The sequence below is a fragment of the Stegostoma tigrinum genome, chromosome 13, assembly GCF_030684315.1.
Source record: "Stegostoma tigrinum isolate sSteTig4 chromosome 13, sSteTig4.hap1, whole genome shotgun sequence".
NCBI lineage: Eukaryota > Metazoa > Chordata > Chondrichthyes > Orectolobiformes > Stegostomatidae > Stegostoma > Stegostoma tigrinum.
Window position 1 is genome coordinate 43,389,369 of NC_081366.1, and position 25,850 is coordinate 43,415,218.

Here is a 25,850-nt window from a genome sequence, read left to right on the forward strand (position 1 = left end):
TCAGGTCATTTTAGCTCAATAACTAGCAAGCCATTTAAGGAGTTAGTTGCTGAGGTTTCTAATGGCTTGAGTTTTAGACCAAGAAAGAGACAGCCTGAACAGTAAAAGTTGTTTCCAAAAGAGGAGATAATTAATAGCAGAAGTTGCTATTAGTAACAGTAAAATAAAGGGCCAGGGCAAGGGAGAAACCCTTACTTGCTTGGAAGAAATCTAGCAGAAAATATGAAGGTGCCAGAGGGGAAAATATCCTACAAGACTGGTTCAGCAGTAATGTTGAAGTGAGTTACTCAAATGATTAAAAAAGTTCTTAAATACAGCCGATGCTTGAAGAAGCGAGCATGAATGAATGTGAGCATATAAAAATGGAAACTGATGACAGCATACCAATCAAGCAAGGAGCTTAAATATGTATATATTAACCTTCTCTGAGGTTTCACTGTCTATAAGATTACTGTTGTGCCCCCCATCCAAGGCATGTTGGCCGTCATGTTAAACCATCATGAATTGATTTCCTCCAGTGGGAGAGTAGCTCGGTGGTCATTTAGGACTATGCAACTTTACTATCATCTTAGTTTAACAAGCAAGTTCCCTCTATAGCATCTTTTAAAAATCTCCAAGAATAACAACATTGATTTTAATTCCTTTCAGTTAGTTCCATTAAAGAACACTGTCACTTCTGGATCCTTTGAAGTAGATCTATCATCATTAATAATGGATTAATATTTCATTCCAGCTTCCCTTTTTTTAAGAGTCAGACATAATATCACTTAAATCGCATCAGCGAACATAATGGGTCCCTTTGGAAAACCAATAAATGTCCACAGATAAAAATTATAAATCAATAGAGATATCAACAACCAGATCTCTTTCTCTGCTGTTGATTAATTTCAGATAACATTATTTACATATTCCTTAATGGGAAAGGATCTTTTTTGAATGCTGTATTTAGGAACCACAGCTGCCAGATCTACTCTTCAAGAACTAAAATTAAAGCAAAATTCCTAAGAGGGAAAATGAAAACAAAGCGTATTATTAATATGGGAACATTCAAATTGTAATTTGCAGTAAAAACGCCATTTAATCTGGGTAAATGAAAGTGCAACACTAGCGAACATACATTTGCAAAAATAAAATTGCTCAAATACTGACACTCTGATGCTGAATTACATTGGAGCACGGCAGAATTCTACTGATGGAATCTTTGGCTCATTTGTTTTACTTCTGTTAAGTTATCCTGTGGCCTAAACATTTCATTTAGCTTGTGTAAAGTTAATTTGAATGTTGATCAGTTGCTGGCATTACCTCAAATGTTCTAGAACAAGGGGAAAATAATAATGCTAAGCTAGTCTGAAACTGCGTTTAGTCTTTATTTTGTCACTTTTTTGAGTCACTTTTTGGATGCCTGCAAAGAAGAATATTGACAATATATTCAGCATATCCTCAACGTCTCTTTATTTGCTTTACCTTCGTTTTTCTTTGTAACAATGTTGGTTTTTGTATACATGGTCAGGTTCAAAGTTCATAGAAAAGTACACGTACGCTTGGTTCAACATAGTTTTGAAATGGTAAATGAAGTAAAATGTGGCAGAAATTTCAAGACTGACAGTTCACATTTATTTCCTCAAACTTTTCAGTTACATCTTGCCACATAAATTCTCCTCACAGATCATGTCAAGTGGACATACGGCCTTTTAAATGCCTTACATCTGTATAAAAGATGAACATTTGCAGTGTAGATATATAGGGAGTGTGTGAAATAATGACTTAAAATTCATGCTAATGTTGTAATGGAAAATCCTCATTGCAATTCACCATTTCATTTGGTGTACTGAGAAACACTGGGTTGATTCACTGCTGCTAATCTTTCTTGCTGGTATCAGTTTCAGGGGGATTCCACATGGACACTTCAGCAAGAAAAAGGTTCAATCTTGATGAATAACATATTACTTAATAGCTAATAACTCTGAGATACATTATTGTCCCTTCAGAGACAATAAGGCTAAACCTAAGCTTAAATGCACATCACTATATCAGCTACACGCTGTTCAAACAAAGAACAACCACTGAAGCGCTTTACCCACCTAGGTGAACAGATGTAAAACTTTGCAGGGAACCGGTTAGCTCAATCCCAGGGAACAGTCCCATTTATTCTGATGGGCAGACCTTATCTTGTGGTGTCAGCAAACTCATTCAGGGGTGAACTGTCTTCCACAACAGATGGGAAAGGAGTTACTAAGAGGCTTAGCATGTTTAAAATTGGATAATTTATCAGAGTTGGATGGAATTTATATCAAAATGATAATGGAAGCAAGAGAGGAAATAGAACAGGCTTTGATTATTATTTCCTGATATTCTCTGGTTAGAGGTGTGGAAGATGGTGTGAATTTCCCTTGATGGAAGGTGCTAATGTCATACTATTGCTTAAAAAGCGGAGACACATACGTTGAGTAATTGTAGGCCAGCTGGCTTATCGTTGGCAGTGGGCAAATTATTGGGAGGAATTTTGAGAGACATTATTAATCATTACCTAGAAATGTATTAATTAACCAGGGATCATCAGCGTAGATATGGTAAGGAAAAGTCAGAATAATTGATTGTATTTTGTAATGAAATGACAAGGTTCAATTAGATATCAACTGTATGGATTTTAATTTTTAATAAAAGCAACTCACGTCTCACGTCTTATTTATCAGACTGATCAGAGAGGGAAGTGACAATTGGATCAAGTGTAAAATGTTGAACCCAAAATTAGCTTCGTTACTAAAAGGAAAGAACTACTCATCAGTATTTTTGAACCTGAAAGATTAATTCCAATGGGGTTCTATAAGTCTCAAAACTGGGTTACTGGCTTTCCATGGCATCATTGATTTGTCTGTCAATGTAAGGGGAATGAATACATGATTCACAGTTGATAGAAAATTTGGTTATGTAGTAGGTAATGAGGAAGAGAATTATCAAAAATAGGAAGGCATCAATGGATTGATAAATAAAGCCAGAGAAGTGTGAGGCATTGCATTAGGGGAGAGCAAACAATGTAAGGAAAAACACAATAAATGGCAAAGTATGTGGAGCCTAGAGAAACAGGAAGCCTTGAAATGCTTGTCTACAGGCCCAGAAGAGAAGTAGGGCAGGCAGATAAAGTTATTTAGGCAGGGTTGTTTGATACTCTCCTTTATTTGCTGAGGCATAGAATATTAGGGCTGGAAGGCTTTTCTCGAATTATTTTCTAGCTCGGCCACAGCCAGCGTGTTTTACATAGTTCTGGTCAATGCATTCCTTGGAGGTTGTGCTTGCAGTAGGGATGATACAGAAACTTATGGAGGTATTTGCGAGAAATGGAACATTATAGCTATAAGAAAAGGTTACTTAGGCATTGTCTTTCTTTTTTCTGTTACATCCCATCCAACCATATTGTACTACATCTGTCTTTTATGCTCCAAATATCAGTAATTGTCTGTGTCTTTTTATTTGTCAAAGGTTTTACCTTCTGGTACAGAAGCATCATTCTGCGATTTCTTTCTAACTGTAATACTTTTTCATTTTATTACCGTATTATGATATAATATTGTACCATCTCTTGTTAACCTGCTTGAATTCATTCTCTATTTCCAATTTTATCAAACTCAATGTACTGCTTTTCCTACTTCTGCATCATTTTGAAAGTCCCTGTTCTGTCGGCCACTCCTGGTCCACCACTCTTCAAGCGGAGGAAAATCCAATGATACCAATTATAATTTTCACTAATAGTGAAACAAACAATTTTACAGTTATAAATGCATTTCTCTGTGGCTATTGTAGTAAAATGTTAATAAAGCTAAATGGATTTTTAAACTTAGAGCTTGATGTTGTACTAATCAACTTTGTACTTGCTATAGATATATGATTATTATCCATATATGATTGTTTATGCCAAATCAAGTTCATACAATTAAGATATCCAAAGTGGATAATAGCTATCAAAAACCAAAAGAACTGCGGATGCTGGAAATCAGAAGCAAGAGCTCAAATTGCTGCAAAAACTCAGCAGGCCCGGCAGCGTCTGCGGATATAAATCAGAGTTAAAGATTTGGGCCCAGTGACCTGAGGAAGGGTCACTGGGCCTGAAATGTTAACTCTGATTTTTCTCTGCAAATGCTACTGGATCTGCTGAGATTTACCAGCAATTTCTGTTATGGATAGTAGTCATTAAGTGACACCTCACTTACCTCTGTTTGGAATGGTAAGGCGGCCACCTAAAAAATTAAATGTTCCAAATGCGGTATTTGAAGCATCCCTCAATAATGATTTGTTGTTCATCTGCATTGAGAGTCTTGCCATAAGGTTTGAAGTGTCAGAATGTACTGTACCATTGCGTAATGTATTTCGTTCATTGGCAAGTCGGTCCAGAAGGGGAGAGTTAGTCATTGGAATCTTGTCTGAGATATCCTGTCGTGAACGGATTGAGCCTTGATATGCTGATGTGCTTGTGAGGTCAGGCTGAATTGTAAGCAAATGGGAGTTATCTATCAGAATGAAAACAGACAAGCCACTGTGAAAAATACGCTGCATTTCACAAATTGCTGATCACACTTTTAAACACCAGAATAAGTTAATTATGTGTCCTCTCAATACAAAGTGTATATTTCCTTCATTCAACAGGGTTTACAGCAAAAGGTTTTTCAAAATTCACTGATTGCAATGAAAATACAGCCATAATTGTGAAGGTTGTATAAAACAGATGTTTCAGTTTCATAGCTTGAAAATCAATCCATTCAAATAATTATAGTTATTTACACAGAATAGTCATTTGGCACCATTCGGTTGTTTTAAATTCTTGGATTTATGTTAATAGCTATTCTTGTACTTTATTACAGCAACAAAATCTGATTTTCCATTTAGGAACTTTTTTACATGCTACAATATTGGGACAGCAATATTTTGTTTCAAAAATCTAAGTGTAATACCCAATTATTGCTTGTATTTAGAAATGCCTGAGATGCTCAGAATGCCAAAATACCCTCCATCACGTGGAATGTATCACTTTTTTTTCAGTTTTATGGACAATTTTCTTCCCACAATAGTCCGTCTCCAGAAATGGTTCAATCAAAGTGATAGATTCACAACATGTAAGTGAGTGTCCATTGACTAGATCCTACATCTCTTCTGGTTTAGAAAGGCTGTGTAGGAGTAGGTGGAGCCTAGAAAAATAATAAGTATTAACTGAAGAAAGTTGTTCAAGTGTATCTAAATAATATAAAGTGGGTCAAGCAAGAGAAACCTTTCCAGTGTCCTGTGCTGAACCGTTTTTTTCTGAAAGGTAAGGCTTCAGAACTTTTAGCTTGGATATAACTTTACTTCAATTATATTCTTTTTCCCCTGTACCTTGATTCATTTACCTCTTGGTCCCATTTTCCTCGAAAAAATCTAATAACAATCTTCTGAAAATAAAACTAATTATAACAATCTTTCAAAAACAAAACTAACATAAAAACAAACTGGAATAACTAACCTTGTTTTGGTGTTTTAATGTTCACAGGTTGAAATCCTGTTGTTAAAATTGAAGAGTCAGTTACATCAGAATCAAAATCTTGTTGTTTCTTTCGATACACGAGGATTACCACAACCAGCAGTAAAGTTAGACATACAGCTACGGCCACAACACCGCTGTACAGTGCAACATCACCAGGTACTGTTGAAGCTAAAACATAGAACATATTTAAACTATCAATAAATGTGCATCACCGATCAAAAAATAAGGAACGATTATCGTTCTGATTTTGATCAGAATTTCTTCAAAATCAAAATTGATATGAATAAGTAATATTTAAGATACTCACAACCTCGAGTTATCCCTCATTATTATTAGTTTCATTTCTATATTAAATTATATCTACTATATTAAATTGCCAAGCATATATTATTTATTTGAAAATTAAAATTGTGAAAAGAAAAAAAAATCATTTCTAAACACACTTTGTTGGCAATTTGGTTGAAGACTTTTGTTTAAGGGGATCAAGGGCTACAGGGAAAAAGTCTGGGAATGTTGTTGAGAAATACATCAGCCATGATCAAATGAGAGAAAATTTGATGGGCCAAATGGCCAGTTCTGCTCCTATATCTTATGGTCTTACAGAAAATAATTTGCAGGTATAATAGAGTTCCCAGTTCTTTGATGCAAATATTGGCATTCAATGACATTGCATTTCTATTGAACATAGAACATAGAGCAGTACAGCACAGGCCCTTCAACCAATCACATCTGTGCCGACCATAATGCTATTCTCAGCTAATCCCATCTGCCTGTGCATGGTCCAACTTCCTCTATTGTCTCAGTGATAATGGGAACTGCAGATGCTGGAGAATCCAAGATAATAAAATGTGAGGCTGGATGAACACAGCAGGCCCAGCAGCATCTCAGGAGCACAAAAGCTGACGTTTCGGGTTCTGATGACGGGTATAGGCCCAAAACGTCAGCTTTTGTGCTCCTGAGATGCTGCTGGGCCTGCTGTGTTCATCCAGCCTCACATTTTATTATCTTCCTCTATTGTCTGTCTGTCTAATTATTCTTTAAACATTGCAAATGTATCTGCCTTTACCTGGCAGAGCAATCCAGGTACCTATCGCCTTCTGCGTAAAAACCTTGCCTTGCACATCTCACATATCCCATCTCACCTTAAACCTAGCCCCCTCGTATTTGACATTTTCAGCCTGGGGAAAAGGCTCTGACTATCCAACATGTCCAGGCCTCTCATAATTTTACATGCTTCTATCAGGTCACCCCTCATTCGCTGGTACGCTAAGTTTGTCCACCCCCTCCTTATACAAAACGTAGTCCAATTCAGCCAACATCCTGTTAAACCTTTTTTGCACCGTCTTCAAACCTCCACATTCTTCCCATAGTGTGGCAACCAGAACTGCACACAATACTCTAAATGTGGCCTAACTAAGGCTTAATACAGCTGAACATGATTTGGCAACTTTTATTCCAAATGCCCTGGCTGATGAAGGCAAGCATGCTGCATCCCTTCTTTACCACCTTATCTACTTGTGTTGCCACTTGCAGGGAGCTAAAGCCTTACGTGCAAATCTACATCAATGCTCCTAAGGATCCTGAAAGTTACTGTATATTTCCAAAAATATACCACTTCACTTGTCTGGATTAAACTCCATCTGCCATGTCTTTCCCAACTTTCCTACTGATCTATATCCAGTTGTATCCTTTGAAAACCTTTCTCACTATCCACAACTCCACCAATTGTTGTGACTTCTGCAGAGTTATTAATCAGACCACCTACATTTTCATCAAAATCATAAGGCCAAACAACAGAGATCCCAGCACTGAACCTTGCAGACACCCCAGTCACAAATCTCTAGTCAGAAAAACATCCATAAAACTACCCTTTAAATTTTATGACCAAGCCAATTTTGTATCCAATTTATCAATTCACCATGGATCCCATGTGACTTAACCTGCTGTACCAGCTGTGAGGGACCTTGTCAAATGCTTTAGTAAAATCTATGTAGAAAATATTGACAGCCCTAACCTCAAAACAAATTTGTAAGACTAGACCTCCCTTGCATAAAGTCATGCTAGCTCTCCCCAATAAGTCCATTCTTTTCCAAATATCAACACGCTCCTCCTTAATCTTACCATCAGTTATTTCCTTCTCCTTGGTGAATACCAATGTGAAGTATTCTTTAAGGACTTCACCCACTTCCTCTGGCTCCAAGCATAAATTCCCTCCTTTGCCCTTGAGTGGACCTACCCTTTCCTCAGTTACCCTCTTGCTCCTAATATAATGCTTTGGCATTCTCTGTAAACATATTTGCAAAAGAATTTTCATGATCCCTTTTAGCTCTTCTAATTCCTTGTTTAAGTTCTTTCCTGCTTCCTTTATATTCCTCAAGGGTCTTGTCTAATTTCAGTTTCCTAACCCTTACATATGCTTCCTTTTACTTTTTGGCAAAAATTTGATGACTGATGCTAATAGATTACGTCATTCTTATTAGCTAATGTCAGAATAAAACCAGGCTATTTGTTGAAAATAGAGTTTGAAAATATTCTGTGTAAACTATTACCTTCTCATGTAAAGACATGGCACCATTCAAAAGCAACTTCCATGATTGATATGCTGAATAATGGTCAAACGACTTATGCTATCACACACCATGAAAGGTGTTGACAAATAGTTTTAAAAATTACTTCCTTTAACATGACAAAAAGGACTTTCATATCATGATGCATCGTGTGTCACAAAACATTTAGTTGAGCTGCAGACTGTGTGGATAAAAGAAACAATTTTGCAGATGGTTCATCCTTTACTGAAACTACCTAATTTTGGAAGTGAAAATTACCATTATCCCAAAGTCCATGGAGAAAGACAACTGGGAGAAGTGTTTACCTTTGGGGTTACTACATCTCAGGTAAGACTGAGAAGGCAGGGCCTTCATAGTGACCTCATCTAGTATGGGAATTGAACTTGGTTGTTGGCATCACTGTGCATTGCAAACCAGCTAATTGAGCTTATTCATTCATTTCATTGAAAACAATGGATGTTTAAGCTGGGTTTTCTATGCCAGAAAGCTGATTTATAATGCTAGATTTACATGCAGGCACATATTGAAAACCTATCCATTTGCATCAAACAAATTACACTGTATTAAAATGTAGCCATTTTGTATGAAGAAATATTCCAAAGACATAAGTGGCAAATTACTTATATTTTTGTGCACTTATTTGATGGGGATATTTGGTCAAAATTCCTGCACTTCTTGATATAATGTCTCTCACATTGTTTGTGTCTATTTAGCAAGTAGAATTTCTGAATTCTCAGTGTAGGAGGTCATTTGCCCACCATATCTGCACTGGCTCTCCAAACAGAAATCATGACTTAGTTCCACTCTCCTACATTTTCTCTATACCCTTGCACGTTGAATGATTAATGAAATTGAAACAGTGCCCTTTTGAACATATCAATTGAACCTGCCTCCACTACACTTCCAGGCAGTGCATTCCAGTTCCAAGCCACTTATTGTGTAAAAAAGTTATTTCTCACCTTGCATTTGGTTCTTTTGCAAATCACTTTAAATCTGTGTCCTTTAATTCTTGATCCATTTGTGAACAAGAACAGGTTCTCCTTGTCTGCTCTATCCAACCTCTACATGATGTTGAAAACTTCTACAAGACCGCCTGCAGCCGCCTTCTCGCCAAGAAGACCCCAGCCTCTTCAATCTATTCTTATCACTAAAGTTTCTCATCCCTGGAAGCAATCTAGTGAATGTTTTCGCATTCTCCTCAACGCTTTTACAGCCTTCCTAAAGTGTGGCATGCAGATCAGAAGACAATAGTTCATGAGGTCTTACAAATGTCATGTAAAGTTTCAGCATCACCTCCTTACTCTTGTATCCTATGCACCTATCAATAATGCACAGGATGCTGAATGCCTTATTATCAGCTCACTCCAGCGTCCAGCCACCTTTATTAATCTGTGCATATATACTGGGTCAAAGTGCTCCTGTATACAATTTAGAACTGTACCATTTGTTACATTGTCTCTCCATGCTTTTCCAATTAAAATGCATCATCTCATACCTCTCAGCATTGAACTTCACCTGCCACTTATCCACCCTATCCACCAACTTTTCTGTGTCTTTGAAGTTTTACGTCGTCATCCTCACAGCTTACAATGTTTCCAAGTTGCATATCATCAGCAAACTTTAATGCTCTCTGACCTAGACTATTGATCTATATTGGAAAAGTAAAACCCTAGGGAACTCCACTACAAAGGCGGCACGGTGGCTCAGTGGTCAGCACTACTGCCTCACAGTACAAGCGACCTGGGTTCAATTGCACTCTCGGGCGACTGTCTGTCTGTGTGGAGTTTGCACATTCTCCCCGTGTCTGCATGGGTTTTCTCTGGTTTCCTTCCACAGTCCAAAGATGTGCAGGCTAGGTAGATTGGTCATACTAAATTGCCTGTAGTGTTCAGGGACTTGTACATTAGGTGGGTTATAGGGGAATGGGTTTGGGTGGGTGCTCTGAGGGTCAGTGTGAATTTGCTGGGCCAAAGGGCCTGTTTCCGCACTATAGGGATTGTATGATCTAAACCTTCCTAGCAGCTTAAAAATATCTATAGACTATCACTAGATTTTTGCTATTGCTGAGTCAATTTTGTACACACATTGGTGCTGTCCCTTTTGTTCCATGAGCTATGACTTACCTCAAGTTTATTGTGTGGCATTATGTTGAATGCTTTCTGGAAATCTATGTATACCTGATCAACACCATTGAGCCTGTTATCTGTTCAAAAGATTCCAGCAAATTGAACACAACTTTACCATTAGATAGCCGTGCTGACTTTTACTAATCAACCAACCTCTTACAATGTGAGTACTAACTCTACCCCAATAAAGTATTTAAAGAAGCATTGCCATCATTCAAGTCAAACTAACTGGTCTGTACTTTCCAGGATCATCCTTATGTTTTTTGAGCAAGGGAATGATGTTTGCAATTCTCCAGTCTTCTGGTATCTCCTAAATCGAGGGAAGACTGAAAGATTATGGGCAGCACCCCTCAATATTTGCCTTGACAAATGAATAATTCAACCTAATGGGCAAGAGCTCTTTCAATTAAGAGATTAGTTTAGATTATGTACTTCAGTCCTGAAGTGGAGTTTACACCAGTGAACATCTGAGCTCAAGGCACAGGGGCTAAATGAACCAAACATATGCTGGTATAAATATAATGGATTGGTCCTTTGACTCAGACACCATGTTTTCGATGTGGTGATTTATATAAACTTACTTCAATTTGATATGACACAGTTTCATTTCAAATTAATATGAAGTCAGTGTTGAATGACATTGAGTACAGTATTGAAAACTGATCAGGATTAATGTGTTCTCTCGAATTATTATGTTAACTTTAGTAACATAAACACTTCTTGCTGACAATAAGTATCAGAAGATTTATTTAAAGAGCAACTGAGCAATATCCCAACTCAATCACAGGCCCTGGATGTGTCTGGGCACAATTTAGGTTGACTAGCTGAATTTCCTGGCGTACATTTAGTACATATGACACAAATCATTGCAGGTAGCTGGAATTACGAAGTGTAGCAGCATTTCAAGGTCGAGCTGATGCCTTTCTACAATACCACATAGCATGATACCACGTTAATGTCATCACCTAAGTCTTTTAAAGGTACATGTCTTCCTGATCTTCGATACATGCAATAGCGCAACATGTTCAACTATCCCATAAGAAACATGGACAAGGATTCAGTTAAAAAATAATGGACACATTTACACTCACTATCTTTAAACATTTAAGTGATGTTTCAGCAGGCATTTAACATGACTGGATTTTTAAAAAATTACAGTTCTCAGGATCTGGTTGTATAATTTCACACTCTGTGCATTATCTGCTATTGCAGAGTGGAGTGGACTGTACACTGAATGTGTTATCTTTGAATAAATTACATTTAGTATCTGAATCATCATTTTGGGCTACCTGTAGATAATCCTATGCAATTTGAATGTGTCTTCTGCTCCATTTTAGAACACGACCATTGCACAAAGCAATGCTATACCACCTGGGTTGAGGTACAGTTCAAGTGCGTTTCCCTGTGTCTAAGTGTTGGTGTACTTCTCTCCCACTTTCATGTTTTGACGTAGCTGAAGTTGAAGCAATTGTCTACATATTTTTAATTATGTTCCTACAGTGTTCTCTTTCTTTGTTCCAACAAGGTTCATGCTGGTTGGTTGGGAGCTTATTAGATGCAAGAACAGTACACACTGATCATCTGAACATAAGATTTGCAGGTGAAGCTATGTCTTTTTTTCAGGTGTTGTTTGCAAGTTTAAAATAACAATCCTCAAGTCTTGACGAGTTCGCTCACATTTTGTGACCACCGCCTTAACTGCATTTACAGTACACTCGGCCAAATCTTTGAATTTGCAAATAATGTGGAAAAGGCGGTGATATGCTGGACTCTCCATTTCCACTACATATTTGAAATGGCTTGCCAACAAAGAACAATTGTCTGACATGATGTGTTGTGGTATGCCAAACATGCTGAAGATACCAATGGTATCCTTGATTTGCCTGAAAAAAGTAAGTTGGGCAAAGCAATCTGTCACCAACACCAATCTGTCAAAGTAAACTTTAGGTTAATCAATAGCAAACTTGGATCATGGTTCAAAAGGGAATTTCATGCAGAATAAATATTTTTTTTAATGCTGTTGCAATTGACGAAATTGACATGTCTCACAAGATTGTAACAATCAATGTCTTTTTTCGTTGTCAGGCCAATAGACAGATTGTATTTGCATTTTTGTCATATAGAGTTATAGAATCCTTATGGTGTAGAGAGAGGTAATTCAGCCCACTGAAGCTGCACTGATTCTCTGAATAGTATCCCACCCAAACGCGATGCAACCCCCCCACCCTATTCCCTTAACCCCTCATTTTACCATGGCTATTCCACCTAGCCTGCACATCCCTGGACATTACAGGCAATTTAACATGGCCAGTCCACCTAACCTGCATATCTTTGAACTCGGGCAGGAAACTGGAGTATGCAGCAGAAATCCGCACAGACATAGGGAGAATGTGCAAACTCCACACTGTCACCTGAAGCTAGAATCATCCCTGGTTCTATGAGCCAGCAGTATTAACCATTGTGCCTCCGTTTCATCTGGTGAATTACAAACTACAGCAGATATTGCAGTTGGGGCTGATTTAAACAAGATTATCCCATGGCATGCTATCATACTGACATCATTAATTAATTCCCTTCATGACATGCTTGCTTTTCATAGATGTAGGAAATATCACAACAACTGTGCACCATTTGCACAAGTTTGGTTCAAAACAGACCCATAGGAAGGAACTTTTAGTAAACTGATCTATGAGAAGCAGAAATTTGGGGAAAATCTTCTGCTTGGGATTACCTCTCACATGCTGTGAAGTTTTAACTATAGAATGTACTTAGTGAACCAACAATTGATATCACTACACAGAGACTAGATGTGATGGATGACTTACTTTCCGATCCCTACTTTCACAGCTAACCACATGTTTTACATTGCTTGTAATGAATCCATCACAGATTTCACAAGCACTTTGAGAATGGTATGCTGTACAAGAAGATTGAATCCTTCCTTCTCATTCCCATGATGGAATGACTCTTTACCGCCCACCACTCATTCTTCCGAACAAATATATCACACAAAACTGTGAAATTGCTCTTCAAGCTACCACAATCATTTATATTTTATCCTGCAAGCTAGGCTTCCTTAAAATGCAGTCATTGAAAGACAGGTTTTCAACGAGTGATGATTTCAGTGGAAAATAGCTAAATTCAGATCTAGTCAGAGATGTAGTTTACTGTCTGCATACAACTTTTCTGCATATGCTTATTTTCTCAATTATTCATTGATCCCTGCCTGGCTTTGTCTTTGTGTAAGAAGCTTGTTCAATTGGGTAGTGGTGAATTTTAAATGATGTGTCTTCTTGCAATGGTCATACAATTTTAAATGCTTTCAAAAGGCATAACATGCATTCCAATCATTCAGTAGTTTTGGTCATATCCGAATCAGAGTTAAGAGAAAAGGGCTGTATCAGAGGGATAGGAAGCAAATAGCTGGCAAAGTGGCCTTTAACCCTTAATGGTTGATGCAATTGACATTATGCTTCATGAGACAAAGAAAAACATGGGAGAAAGAGTTTCGCTACTTTGCGTTCCAAGCACTCTCCAGCCAGGGTAGTTGTATAATTAAAACACAATGACTAGGGATGTTGGAAATCCAAAATAAAACCAGAAAGTGCTGGAGATGTTCAGCAGATCTGAGAACATCAGTGGAGAAAGTAAAACAGAGTAAATGTTTCAATCTTGATACAACTCTTCTGCTTTTAAAGCAGACTCATATTAGACTCAAAGCATTAACTCTCTTCACAGATGCTACCAGACCTCTGGGTTTCCAGCTTTAACAGATGCAGGCCTGTTCAAAGTCATTGGTACCAAAGAAAGGGGCAATTACCTTCAAAGTCATAGGGAGGGCAAGGCCTCTGTGGAAGGTAGGCTGCTGGTGTCTTTGACAGATAGTATAGCTTCACAATTTCTGAAGATCCCAGGAGAAATTGTTTTCGGCCATTGGCAGCATGCTTGTACATACTATTAATGATGTCAAGGTAAAAGGCCAGTACCAGTCAAAGAGTCTACAATCTCCCTATCAAGTCAAGGTATTTTTGTACAATTTAAACCTTATAATACTATATAGGAGGTGCATGCAGACCAATCTATACAGTGTATTCATTGTATGCATCTTGTGGAACTCCAAGCTTCTGTGAAATTGTATGGAAATGCTGTGTTATTTCATCCTTAAATCAGTTTCTCTAATGTAATATCAATCACACAGTGACTTCATATTTGGAGATGAGAGGATACGGTTTGTATATAAAGCCAAGAGTATCACAATGTTTAAATTGCTCTTTCAAAAAATAATTTCATGCAACCATGGCAAAATGGAATCTGAAGTATTGAATAACTACAAAAACTTCCAGTAAGGAATATGTTAAAATGTACTGCAAAATATTTGCAACAAATAAAAATGAAAGTAAATCATTCACTCAGAGATCATGGAACTTTCCACAGACCAAGTCAAAATGGGCTTTGCACTGAAAAAGTTCAATCTTCATGCAGAATTCAGAAAATTGCATTAAATATTCATAGAAACATTTGTACACATATTTTGGGGCTTTGCCAAATAGCCTACACCTAAGACTGATAAATTATTCCTACTTGTCAACTCAACATCACCATGTTTTTTCATTATTATCAATTGCATTATTTTAGTAAATCATCTCTACTTATGATTAACACAGCACCAACAATGCATTACCACTTCAGTTTTCAAAACCATTATCTTTGGTGTTCACCAAGGATTGATTTTGGGGTGGAATCCTCATCTTCTTCATGTAAATGTTGCTGCTTGATGACAGTATCCACAATGAATTGGCTTCTGTATGCATGACACTGATTGCTAACTTTTCATCACTTTATTCAAATCTCTGATCGCATCCAAGCCACCAGCATTTCTATTTGACACAAAGCCATAGATAACTCAAAATTCTCTTTGTCAGAATTCTGGAAAACCAAATATAATTCTATAGTTTTCAATCCTTTGCTACGCACTCCACTATGTTTTCTCCATACACTTTCTGGGGTAGACGAGCAAGCTGGGGATAACCATATGAAACATTAGTATGCTGCTAAACTCAATGAGGAGCTGCAAATTATCCATTCCATGTTACAGATCACTTGCATTTTTTTTTGGAAATGGATAAACTTGGCAGATCTTTTGAAATCAAGCAGGACTCAAAGGACAAAGTTCCACACAATTTCTGAAAAATCAAAATTTTGTGGGTAAGGAAAAAGAGGTGGCGGAGTGATGCAAGCAGGAGAAAAATCTAAACTCAGCAAGGCCTATGTTGAGCTCAAACAATCATTTTTGACTGTTGCAAGAATGTTAACCAATAGTGTGGGAGTCACAGTGTGATGGAGTGGACATAAATTCTCTTAAAGGGTGGATAGGGCTGTTTAACTGGCACAACCTGCAGTGTGTTAATTATAAAGGACCATAACCATAAGTGTCTTTAAACATTAAAAAAAGGCTGTAATTGCTGCTGAGAGTTTAAAAAAAAAGACCTCCGCTTAGCTACTTTTCTTCTGTAATTATCAAGTAATTATTCTTAATTACTTCTGGAATATGTTCAATGCTTCCATACCTCAGCAATGACCTCTCTCAAAAGGCCGCTATTGACGATGAGATCCAAATCTGGACCAGCTGTGCTAGCTTAGTCTTCTACAAATTTTGGCAATGAGTTTTGATAACAAAACCCTGCTAAAGTCAACAGAAGTGCCAGTGTACAGAACACTTTTGGAACCAAACTTCTGTACTGTCGTGAAAAATGAACTTTGTATCAGCGACATAGAATGCATGGAAAAATCATCAGCAATGCCTCTGCTACATCCTCTGGATTCAACACAGGGACAGACGAAGACTTGGTAGTGTCCTCCTTCAACAGAGTTTCATAAACTGACAGGAAAAAAAAGACAGAAAATCGACTTTGATAGACTCTGCTGCTCTGGATGACCAAAAGTTATTTCCTCCCCTGTTTTCTTGATTTCCAAAGTCTAAAAACTCAGAAGAACAGAAATAAAAGACTTCATAGATACTCTGAAAATCTCCTTGGAGCATGGCGGCAGCAGCAGCTTTAATGGCTCAGAGCAGCTTGCTATCGATTGTTCCGAGTGGCACAATTGTCAAGTTGAGAGCCAATACCTTAACAGCGGAAGAGATGGAAAGTTAAATAAGCTAATTATGCAGCCTAGATCTCATTATTTTATCAGACATCCTGTCTCACATACCCAAAGATCTCTGTAGTGATAATTGGCCTGTTCAGTCACATGATGACCCACGGTAAAACTTTGAGATTCTGAGTTGAATTTATCCTCCAAACAAGGGACAGCCAACACTGGCATTGAGAAACCTAATAGTATAAAATAGTGAATTCTCTGATTCTCTGAAAGTTATCACAGATCTACTTGATTTTTTTATAGAAAGGTGATTTAATCCAGAACATTAAAAAAAATGTAAATACAGGCACAAAGAAGTAGAACAATCAACTAAAATTGAAAGTTAATTATTAACTATATTAATTTTATAAAGGTTTAATTAGACTACATTTAGAATTGTATGTGCCATAAAGTCTCTAAACTAACAGGTGTATATTGAAACCTTAGATAAAGTATAATACAGATTCACCGGTATACCATCTAACATGGGAAAATACAAAGTTGAAGACAATTTTTTAAAAATGAGAAAAATGATAGCAAGGTGAGAAATGAAATGGTGAGGATGGTAAAGAATCTGAAAATGAAACATGTAAGAGTATTCAAAAAATGTATTCAAAAGTTTAAACTAAAGCGTGAAAAATAAATACTAACATATTACTTTGACAGACTATCAAAATATTAAATTTAACATGATAATGATCAATTATTGACAATCATAGAAACATAGAAGATGGGAGCAGAAGGCAGCCATTCCGCCCTTCTCGGTCCACCCTACTTCACAATCATGGCTAATCACCCAACTTAATGGGCTAATCCTACTTTCTCCCCATAACCTTTGATCCCATTCACCCCAAGTGCTATATCTAGTCGCCTCTTGAATACATTCAATGTTTTGGCACCTCCTACTTACTGTGGTAATGAATTCTACAGGCTCACCACTCTGAGTGAAGAAATGTCTCTTTATTTCTATCCTAAATCATCTACCTTGAATCCTCATATTGACGCCCCTGGTTCTGGACACACCCACCATCGGCAATCTCCCTGCTTCTACCCTGTACAGTCCTGTTACAGTTTTATAAGTCTCTATGAGATTGTGCCTCATTAGTCTGGACTCTAGTGAAAACAATCCCAACCTAGTCAATCTGTCCTCAAACGTCAGACCCCCCATCCCTGGAATCAGCCTGGTAAACCTTTGCTGTACTCCCTTGAGAACAAGAGCATCCTTCCTCAGAAAAGTTGATTAAAACTGCACACAATATTCCAGGTGTGGTCTCACCAAGGCCCTGTACAAATGCATCAACACATCCCTGCTCCTGTACTCGAAACCTCTCATAATGAATGCCAATATATCATTTGCCTTCTTTACTGCCTACCGCACCTGCACTCTTACCTTCAGCGACTGGTGCACAAGGACACCTAGGTCCCACTGCACACTCCCCTCTCTCAACTTATAGCCACTCAGGTAGTAATCTGGCATCTTGTTTTTGCTTCTGAAGTGAATAACCTCACCTTTATCCCAATTATACTGCATCTGTCATTCATTTGCCCACTCACCCAACCTGTTGAGATCATGGTAAAGGATCTCTGCATCCTTGTCACAGTTCAACTCAACTTCCCACTCAACTTAGTATCATCTACAAACTTGGGGATAATACACTTTGTTCCCTCATCCAAATCATTTATATATATTGTGGATAGCTGGGGGTCCCATTCCTATGGCACCCCACTAGTTACTGCCTACCAATTTGAAAAGGACTCATTAATTCCTATCAGATAGAAAGAGCTGCAGATGCTGGAGTCAGAGATAACTAAGTGTGGACTCGAATTGTTAGGTTTCCTGCTCCTCTGATGCTGCCTGGCCTGCTGTGTTCCTCCAGCTCTATACTTTGTTATGTCTGATTCCAACATCTGCAGTTCTTGCTGTCTCATTAATTCCTACTCTTTGTTTCCTCTCTGCCAAACAGTTTCCTGTCCATCTCAATACATTTCTTCTAATTTTATGTGTTTTAATCTTGCACATTAATCTCTTATGTGGGAGTTTGTCAAATGCTTGCTGAAAGTCCAATTATACCACATTGACTGGCTCCCCCTTGTCAACTCTATTAGTTACATTTTCAAACAGAAAGATAGATTTTCTTTTTTCTTTGAGAAGGAACACTTGCCACAGCATGTTTTCGTAAAAGTTTAAAACTACAGCAGACATTTTAATAATTTTCTTCAGATTAATTTTAGTTCTGACCTGTTGGACTAGTGGCTTTGTTACAAATAGAAAAATGGCTTCCTCCATTGATATAATTGCTCACCATTTGAGTTCCATCAATCATGTTATCCTGTTGTAATTAGAACCTGCCTAGCGTGTCAACCATTCTGATTCCTGTTTGACCCATTAACCTGTTCTTTGTATGTTGCCACTAACGGACTTTTTCTTTCAATGCTCAGTCCACATTTCCTTGACACAACACTCTCAAACTTCTTTCACACCTACAGCCCATAAAGATATACTAGACTGATATCAAAGTAATTAATTTTCCTTGCATTTTGAAGCCATCTTGTAGAGTCATAACTTTAAGTTTCTGCAATAATAGATAATGAACATTGTCAGCATTAATTGATCACACTAACAAGTTATGAATCCTCATATCTTGTTAAGTCTGCTTGGTACAGTATAAAGATTTTCTAATGTGACTTCACTGAATCTTTGGGAGGCACTAACTTTAGAGTTATTCTCCTGAACACTTTTTAGATTTGCTGCCACCTATTTGGGTTGATTTGCACAGTGATGTTTTCTGCCCAGGCCTCTCTTGCTTCTTTGTGTATGTTGTCAGTTTGTTTCATGATTTAATGTCAGATGACAGCCTGAAATTCGACAAATTTGTTGAAGCCAAAGGTAGGATGTTTCTGAAATAGGGGGTTCAAATCTGCTACCGAGTGCAGAAATAGCATTACACCTCTTTCAAAATATTTAGTTGCTTCTTTTTTCCTGCACAACTACAAGAACACTAATGTATCACTAAGAAACAAAACTAACTTCTTGCTTGACTAAAAAGAATTAACCTTGAATCTTTAAAATTACAATTCATAAGCACTAAAATTGCTTGATCATTCAAAGTGAGATTACTAACATAAATCTGATGAACAATTTTGTCTTTAAGAATAATGAATAAAAGCTCCAAAATTTATCTTTGCTGTACAATCCAAGTAAAACAAGGTCAGAAACCTCATTAACAAGGCAATTTCATAAAAAATTCAACTGCATCTAACTTTTCAAAGATATGAGATGAATGTTTTTGATCAGTAAACTTAAATTATATTGACAAATGAGAAAAGTCATTAACATGTACATTTTTTTCTCATTACCACACTGGGCACTACTTCAGTTTGAACATTTCTGTTGGTGAAAAATAAATCTGTTTAATTACATCTGGAAATACAGATGTTAGTAGACTTAGTTCATAATGATGGATGACAATGAATGGACATGCATATCAAGTATCTCTATTGAAAAGATTCTTGTTAAATAAATCAATAACTATCACATTTTTAGTGATTTCTTAGGTGATATGTAAACTGTGCAAATTAATAATGTTCATGCAAGAATGTAAGCAGCAGCAGGATTACGTTATAATCCCCATTAATTACACTCCACAATTCAATACTATTATGGCTGGACAACATCAACTCAATTTCCCAGTCCAATTGCCCCTGATACTGGTAATACCCAAAGGTCTAATGATCTCACTCTTGATAGTACTCATTGACTGTCCTCTGGGCAAGAGAATTCCAAATATTAACGCTGAGTAAAGAAGTGTTTTCTCAGCTCAGTTCTAACTATCTAACCATTCATTCTTAGGCCAAGACACTTAATTCTAAACCTTTCAGACGAGGAAACAACTTTTTCACTCGCGTTCGCCTGCAAATCTACTGTCTTGCCATCTAAGAATCTTAAATATGAAGATCGCATTTTAAGTAATACATTCAACACCATTCTGCTTCAACATCATGGATACAATGAGGCCCACATCCACACTTAGTGTCAGGGCTTCTATCTTAGTGTTGTTTCATGCCAGGGCCGGTGCAGCATCATGCGACCTAAATGGTGCCATTCTGAAGCAAGTCTAAGAAGAGGCATCCAATGATAAACAAAGCAGCAACATCTTTTTCTTCAGGTTTGCACTGCAGTTTTGTTCAAAACAAATTTCACCTGCAAAATTTACCTTTAAGTGTGAAGTAGAAACCTGGACTGCTCACTTCACATGCTGCAGATGCAGTGCCTGACTCTACAACCCTACCTTAATTTTCGAGTCCCAGATGAGCCTGCTATGACATTATATATTGTGAGAGGCAGAGAAGGCATTAACAGAAAAAAAACATTTGCTTCAGTAAAATTGTATTCCTTGCCTCAGGGCCTCATCTAGACAAAAGGTACAGGGTGCATCACATAGCCTTCAGAAGCCTTAGCCATCTTCTGATTAACTGAAATTGGAGTCTTTAAAATGTATTGCAACTGGAGAATGAACAGTCTATGTTGACAGATTGCTTGGGGCAGAAATGGTGAGAAGAGTTGTCGGAAATAATGACCAAATCGAACAAATTGCATAAGGTGTGAGATTTTTAAATGTTAGCTCTGTAAATTGGAATAATATGGAGAAGATTCACTAATTATTGGTGGTATGGATCACAAAACCAAGCTGGATGGCTATCTAAACAAAGCTAAAAACCTGAATCCTCATTATAAAACCAGCATGATGGGAGGTTGCAGTCAGAAAGTTTTGACGCTGTTCATGGATGGTTTGAGCCTTTCAAGAAAATCATCCTGCTCTATATATCATTAAAGAAATTAGCAGTGTAGCTAATGCTGAACCAGCTGATAATTTTTGCTTATTTGTATAAAATTATTGAAGTAGCTGATACTCAACAAAGCAATTCAACACTGACGAGATGGGTAAATATTGGAAACCTCTGCCACAGACCAATATATATTTCCAAAGAGAGGACAATCCCAGATTTAAAATTGTCAAAGATTGCCTGATCGTTCTGCTTGGTGAAAATGCTGAAACAACCTCAAGTTAACTTATACATTGATTCTTCAGGAAGCTGTGATTCAATTAAAGTTGTTTCACTTAAAATCACCATTATAACAAATGTAACTAAGATTTTACATAAGGGGTTATATTATGTTTCAATGAGGTCCCTTCACATTCCGTAAGTTCCAGAAAACCTCTGAATCTATTCAATCTCTCTTCTGCCCTCACATCCGCGGAATCAATCAAGTGAACCATTATTGGGTTGCCTCTAAGGCTGTGCATACTCTCCTTAAAGTGTGGTTGCACTAAAGTTTGATATAACAGCAAAACTACCTTTCTCACATACTCTAAATCTATTTGAAATGAATACTGATATATAAGTTCTCTTCCTAACTGTTCATTGTATCTGTCTGATAACTTTCTGTGATTTGTGTACAAGGACACTAAAATCTCTTTGACAATGCTCTCTTTGCCTGCCTCGTTTACTTTTCAAATTTCCTGTGCTCAGTTTCATATTCTTCTTGGTGAAGTGATTCATGCTCCTAACAATTTCATAAGCCACATTTTCCTATTTTGTCTCCTATTTGTTTTGTGATCCAGGATGCATTAATTTAGGATAGTCTACCTTTTCTTTTCAAAAGGATATGCTTAATTTGTTCCCAAACTATCTCTGTACTGCCCATTCCATTGCTTAACTTCTGCAATTACCTGTTCCAATTTACTCTAGGTCCTTTCTTAACTCACTGAAATTAATTCTCCGGTCAACCATTTCTACATTCACTATTTTCTCATTTCTTTTCATAATCACTCTAAACCAAATTATGTTGTCATCACTGTTAGAAGGACGATCTCGTACTGACACATCTTCCACTTGTCCTACTTCAGTGCTCAGAGGCAAAGTCAACATTATTTTATGCCTTATTGGTCTGGGGACTAATTAAAAAATCTCTTCAATATGTATCAAAAGTTCCTCTTCCCAACAATAACACAGTAGCTCCCAACTGATAAACATAAAATTTGTGGTATCTTACACTCAGTGAGAAAAATTCACAGTGAAATTAGTGTGGATTTGAAACCAGAAGTGAAAGCAATTTTTCAATTACTACGCTATCTGCTGCACAAATTCATTCAATTATCATTAACCATATTTTTTAATGCATAAAACTTCCAAAACAGCTGGGGGATCTGATAAAGCTTTCAATTTATTTCTTCTGTAAATTCTCAAAGACTTACTCAGCAACTGTAAATGCCTTACAAGTAACATTTAGGAAAGTGATATGCTAATATCATCTTAGAATATTTTAATTTATGGTTTCTGAGAGAATGGCATTAGAATTAATAACCTGTGACAACATATCTCAAAATACAATGCTCTTGGATAGTTATATTTCAAGTCTATTGAGCTATAGGTGCAATCCAAACAGAATTTTTAAAAAAACTGGATTAGGATTTTTTAAAATAACACTGATACTGAAATATCAAAAAAGTAATGTTTTTTTTCCACATTTGAAAACCATAATTATTAAACAAACCACTGATCCAATGTTATTTGGACATGTAAATTGGCTATGAATGTTAGAGTGTTTGCTTGTTTCGTGGTTCATTGAAATATACAGTTCAGAATGTTCGGAAGCATAACTGACAAATACTTCAAATGCTTAATGTGTCAAAGGATATCTTAAATCATTTATTTATTTCCCCATTTTCTGTGGCAAAATTTGTAAGTTTAGCTTAATATTTTAGCCAATACCAATGATCCTTCTATATCTTGCTTAAACTGACCCAATTTCTGTCTGATTTTCAAAATCTGGTAGTTGTTGATTCATTCTTATTAAACTTAAGGCTCCATCTTCAAGTAAGTCCATTGATTTCACATCCAAGCTTACAAATTTGAAAAGTTGTCTGTTCAGGTGTTACTGATGTGTGTAAATGAAAAATGAAATCAAAGTTTTATAATTTTAAGTAATTCTTTGATATTAGGCATAGAGTCATAGAATCATACAGCACAGAAACAGGCCCTTCAGCCCAACCAGTCCATGCTGAATATAATCCCAAACTAAACTAGTCCCACTTGCCTGCTCCTGGCCTATATTCCTCCAAACATTTCCTACTCAGGTATTTATCCAAATTTTACCTTTTTAAATTTGTACCTTGCTTACAGGCTAATAGACCTCCTTGTTGGTCATTTTTAGTCTATAATTTTTTCACTACTATTGTTCTGTTGAACTATGCATTGGTACACCTATTACAGGAATTTCATTATATGTTACAGTACACATAATAATTCAAATCATGCTTTACAAGTGATTGATTGGTTGATGGGGTGGTGCCATGTTCACTTGTGCCTATGAACTCAAATATTTTGTACCATACTATAAAGGTGTGAAGCTTCCTGTAATCTTTTTTTTCCATTTCTAAGTCATTGGTTTCCACATGTAGCAACTTCATTAAGAATGCAATGAGGAGAGTAGCAAACCCACTCACTTCCTAGCTTCTGATTATGCTGCTTTAAACAGGGTACCATGAAGCAAAGTTCTGAGGAAATATAGTTACTGCCTAGACCTGCACAACAAAATTAAGAAAATCTCAGGGCTGACACCACTGTTACCACCACCCACCACCCCCCCACCTCCCCCCACACCCCCCCCCCCCACACACACACACACACACACGCACACACATGCGCGCGCGCACACACACACACACACACATGCGCACGCGCACACACACACACACACATACACACGCGCGCGCACACACACACACACACACACACACACACACACACACACACACACACACACACACACACATAGAGTTATAGTTTGCGTGCATTTTTATTTTGGCCTGAAAAAGTGCTTTATTCTTCAGCCATGGAACAAGTAGCTACAAATCTCATGCAATGGCTGGTTTGGAGTTTGGAGTATGTGGTGATTAATGAAAGAATTTCAGGAAGAACTTCTGCTTAAGAGGCTCAGATGATTTCAACATCAAAAGAGGCTTTACTGCCTATTGCGACTATACTGGTCATCAGGCACCTATCCATTCCAGTTCCAACACCCATCCATTGCTTTGTTTATTATAGCTTTTCAAGTGTTCACCTAATGGTAATGATAAAGTTATCATTGCCCCAAAGGAGCACACTGTCATTAGAGAGAGACAATTTGTGGTGAGTTTAACCTGAAGATCACAATGCCCACATAAGGGCTGAAGCTAAGAAGGTGGGATCTACATGGTGAAGAGCGCAAGACTTGAACCTGTGCTGTTGAAATCACTCTACACCAAAACCCAGTTATTCATCCAACAGAGCTAACTGATCCCAGTAATTAATTATATGAGCTAGCCAACAAGTTAACTGTAAGACTAATGTATATAAGATAAAAATTATGTGGATTGTAGATCGGGCAATGATATCTAGAGTGCCAGTTTTATTGCCACAATGTAAATTTAAAATATAACCATGCTATGCACAATATACTTGCAGTTGAAGTGTTAACTGGTAAAGTTAGTTTGTAGTTTATACTGCGCAAGCAAAACATGTGAACAGCAATTTAAGTTCACTATGGATATATCAATGCAACTATATCTTACTAAAATTGACAATTTTCTAATTACAAATTCCAATGTTCATATTATTTATCTTTTCTGCTGATATAACTTTGGCACATAAAAATTGTAAAATCCAGCAAATGGTGCTTTTTGCTAAGCCTGTCAAAATGTTCATGTGCCCCTTTCTGAAAAACATCATAACTCATCCAGCATAATAAAATGTGAGGCTGGATGAACACAGCAGGCCAAGCAGCATCTCAGGAGCACAAAAGCTGACGTTTCGGGCCTAGACCCTTCATCAGAGAGGGGGATGGGGAGAGGGAACTGGAATAAATAGGGAGAGAGGGGGAGGCGGACCGAAGATAGAGAGTAAAGAAGATAGGTGGAGAGAGTGTAGGTGGGATTATCACCACATTTCCTAAAATGATGTTTCTGCAATCTGCTGCTTATGTTGGCCTTTCCCACTTCTGAAACTTTGAAAACTTTCAGTCACAGTCAATCATTGTTGGGAGACCCAAAAGGATAAGAATGATAATCTCTTCACAAATGTGTAACACTTATTTTATGATGTGCATTGTACCGAGGAGATTGACCAACAACTCTGCAGGTCCAGCAGCAAGGCTGGGTGCAGCAGACACTGCTGGAGCAACATGTAGACATCAGATTTTAGGATTCGGAGCTAGGATGGAGCTAAAGCATGGGGGTCTTGTGGCTGCAATGGGAGCCAAGGCCTGCGCTGGGGCTTATGGGTTACCTCGATTGAGTGAGTACCTGGGTGGAAGGGGAAAGCTTGTAGCTATTTTGAGTGGATGGTGAGCGATTAACCCACTGCGGGGCCACTGGAATTCTGTCCACAAATCTGACCTCTTCCTGTCAATTTCAAAATGGAGGCTGAGCAGAAAATGACACTTAACTGGGCATTTAATAGCTATTCTGA

The 25,850-nt window shown here is 37.4% G+C and overlaps 1 protein-coding gene across 1 annotated transcript in view; it reads right to left on the minus strand.

Annotated features, from left to right (window-relative positions):
* unc5a (unc-5 netrin receptor A) overlaps positions 1-25,850 on the minus strand; it is an 860,398-nt gene that overhangs the window by 98,102 nt on the left and 736,446 nt on the right. The window contains exons 8-9 of the mRNA XM_048542935.2: positions 5,489-5,677; positions 4,206-4,502 (exon numbers count right to left, since the gene is read on the minus strand). Of these exons, the coding sequence (XP_048398892.2) occupies positions 4,206-4,502; positions 5,489-5,677 (486 nt within the window). The remainder of the gene's footprint in view (positions 1-4,205; positions 4,503-5,488; positions 5,678-25,850) is intronic.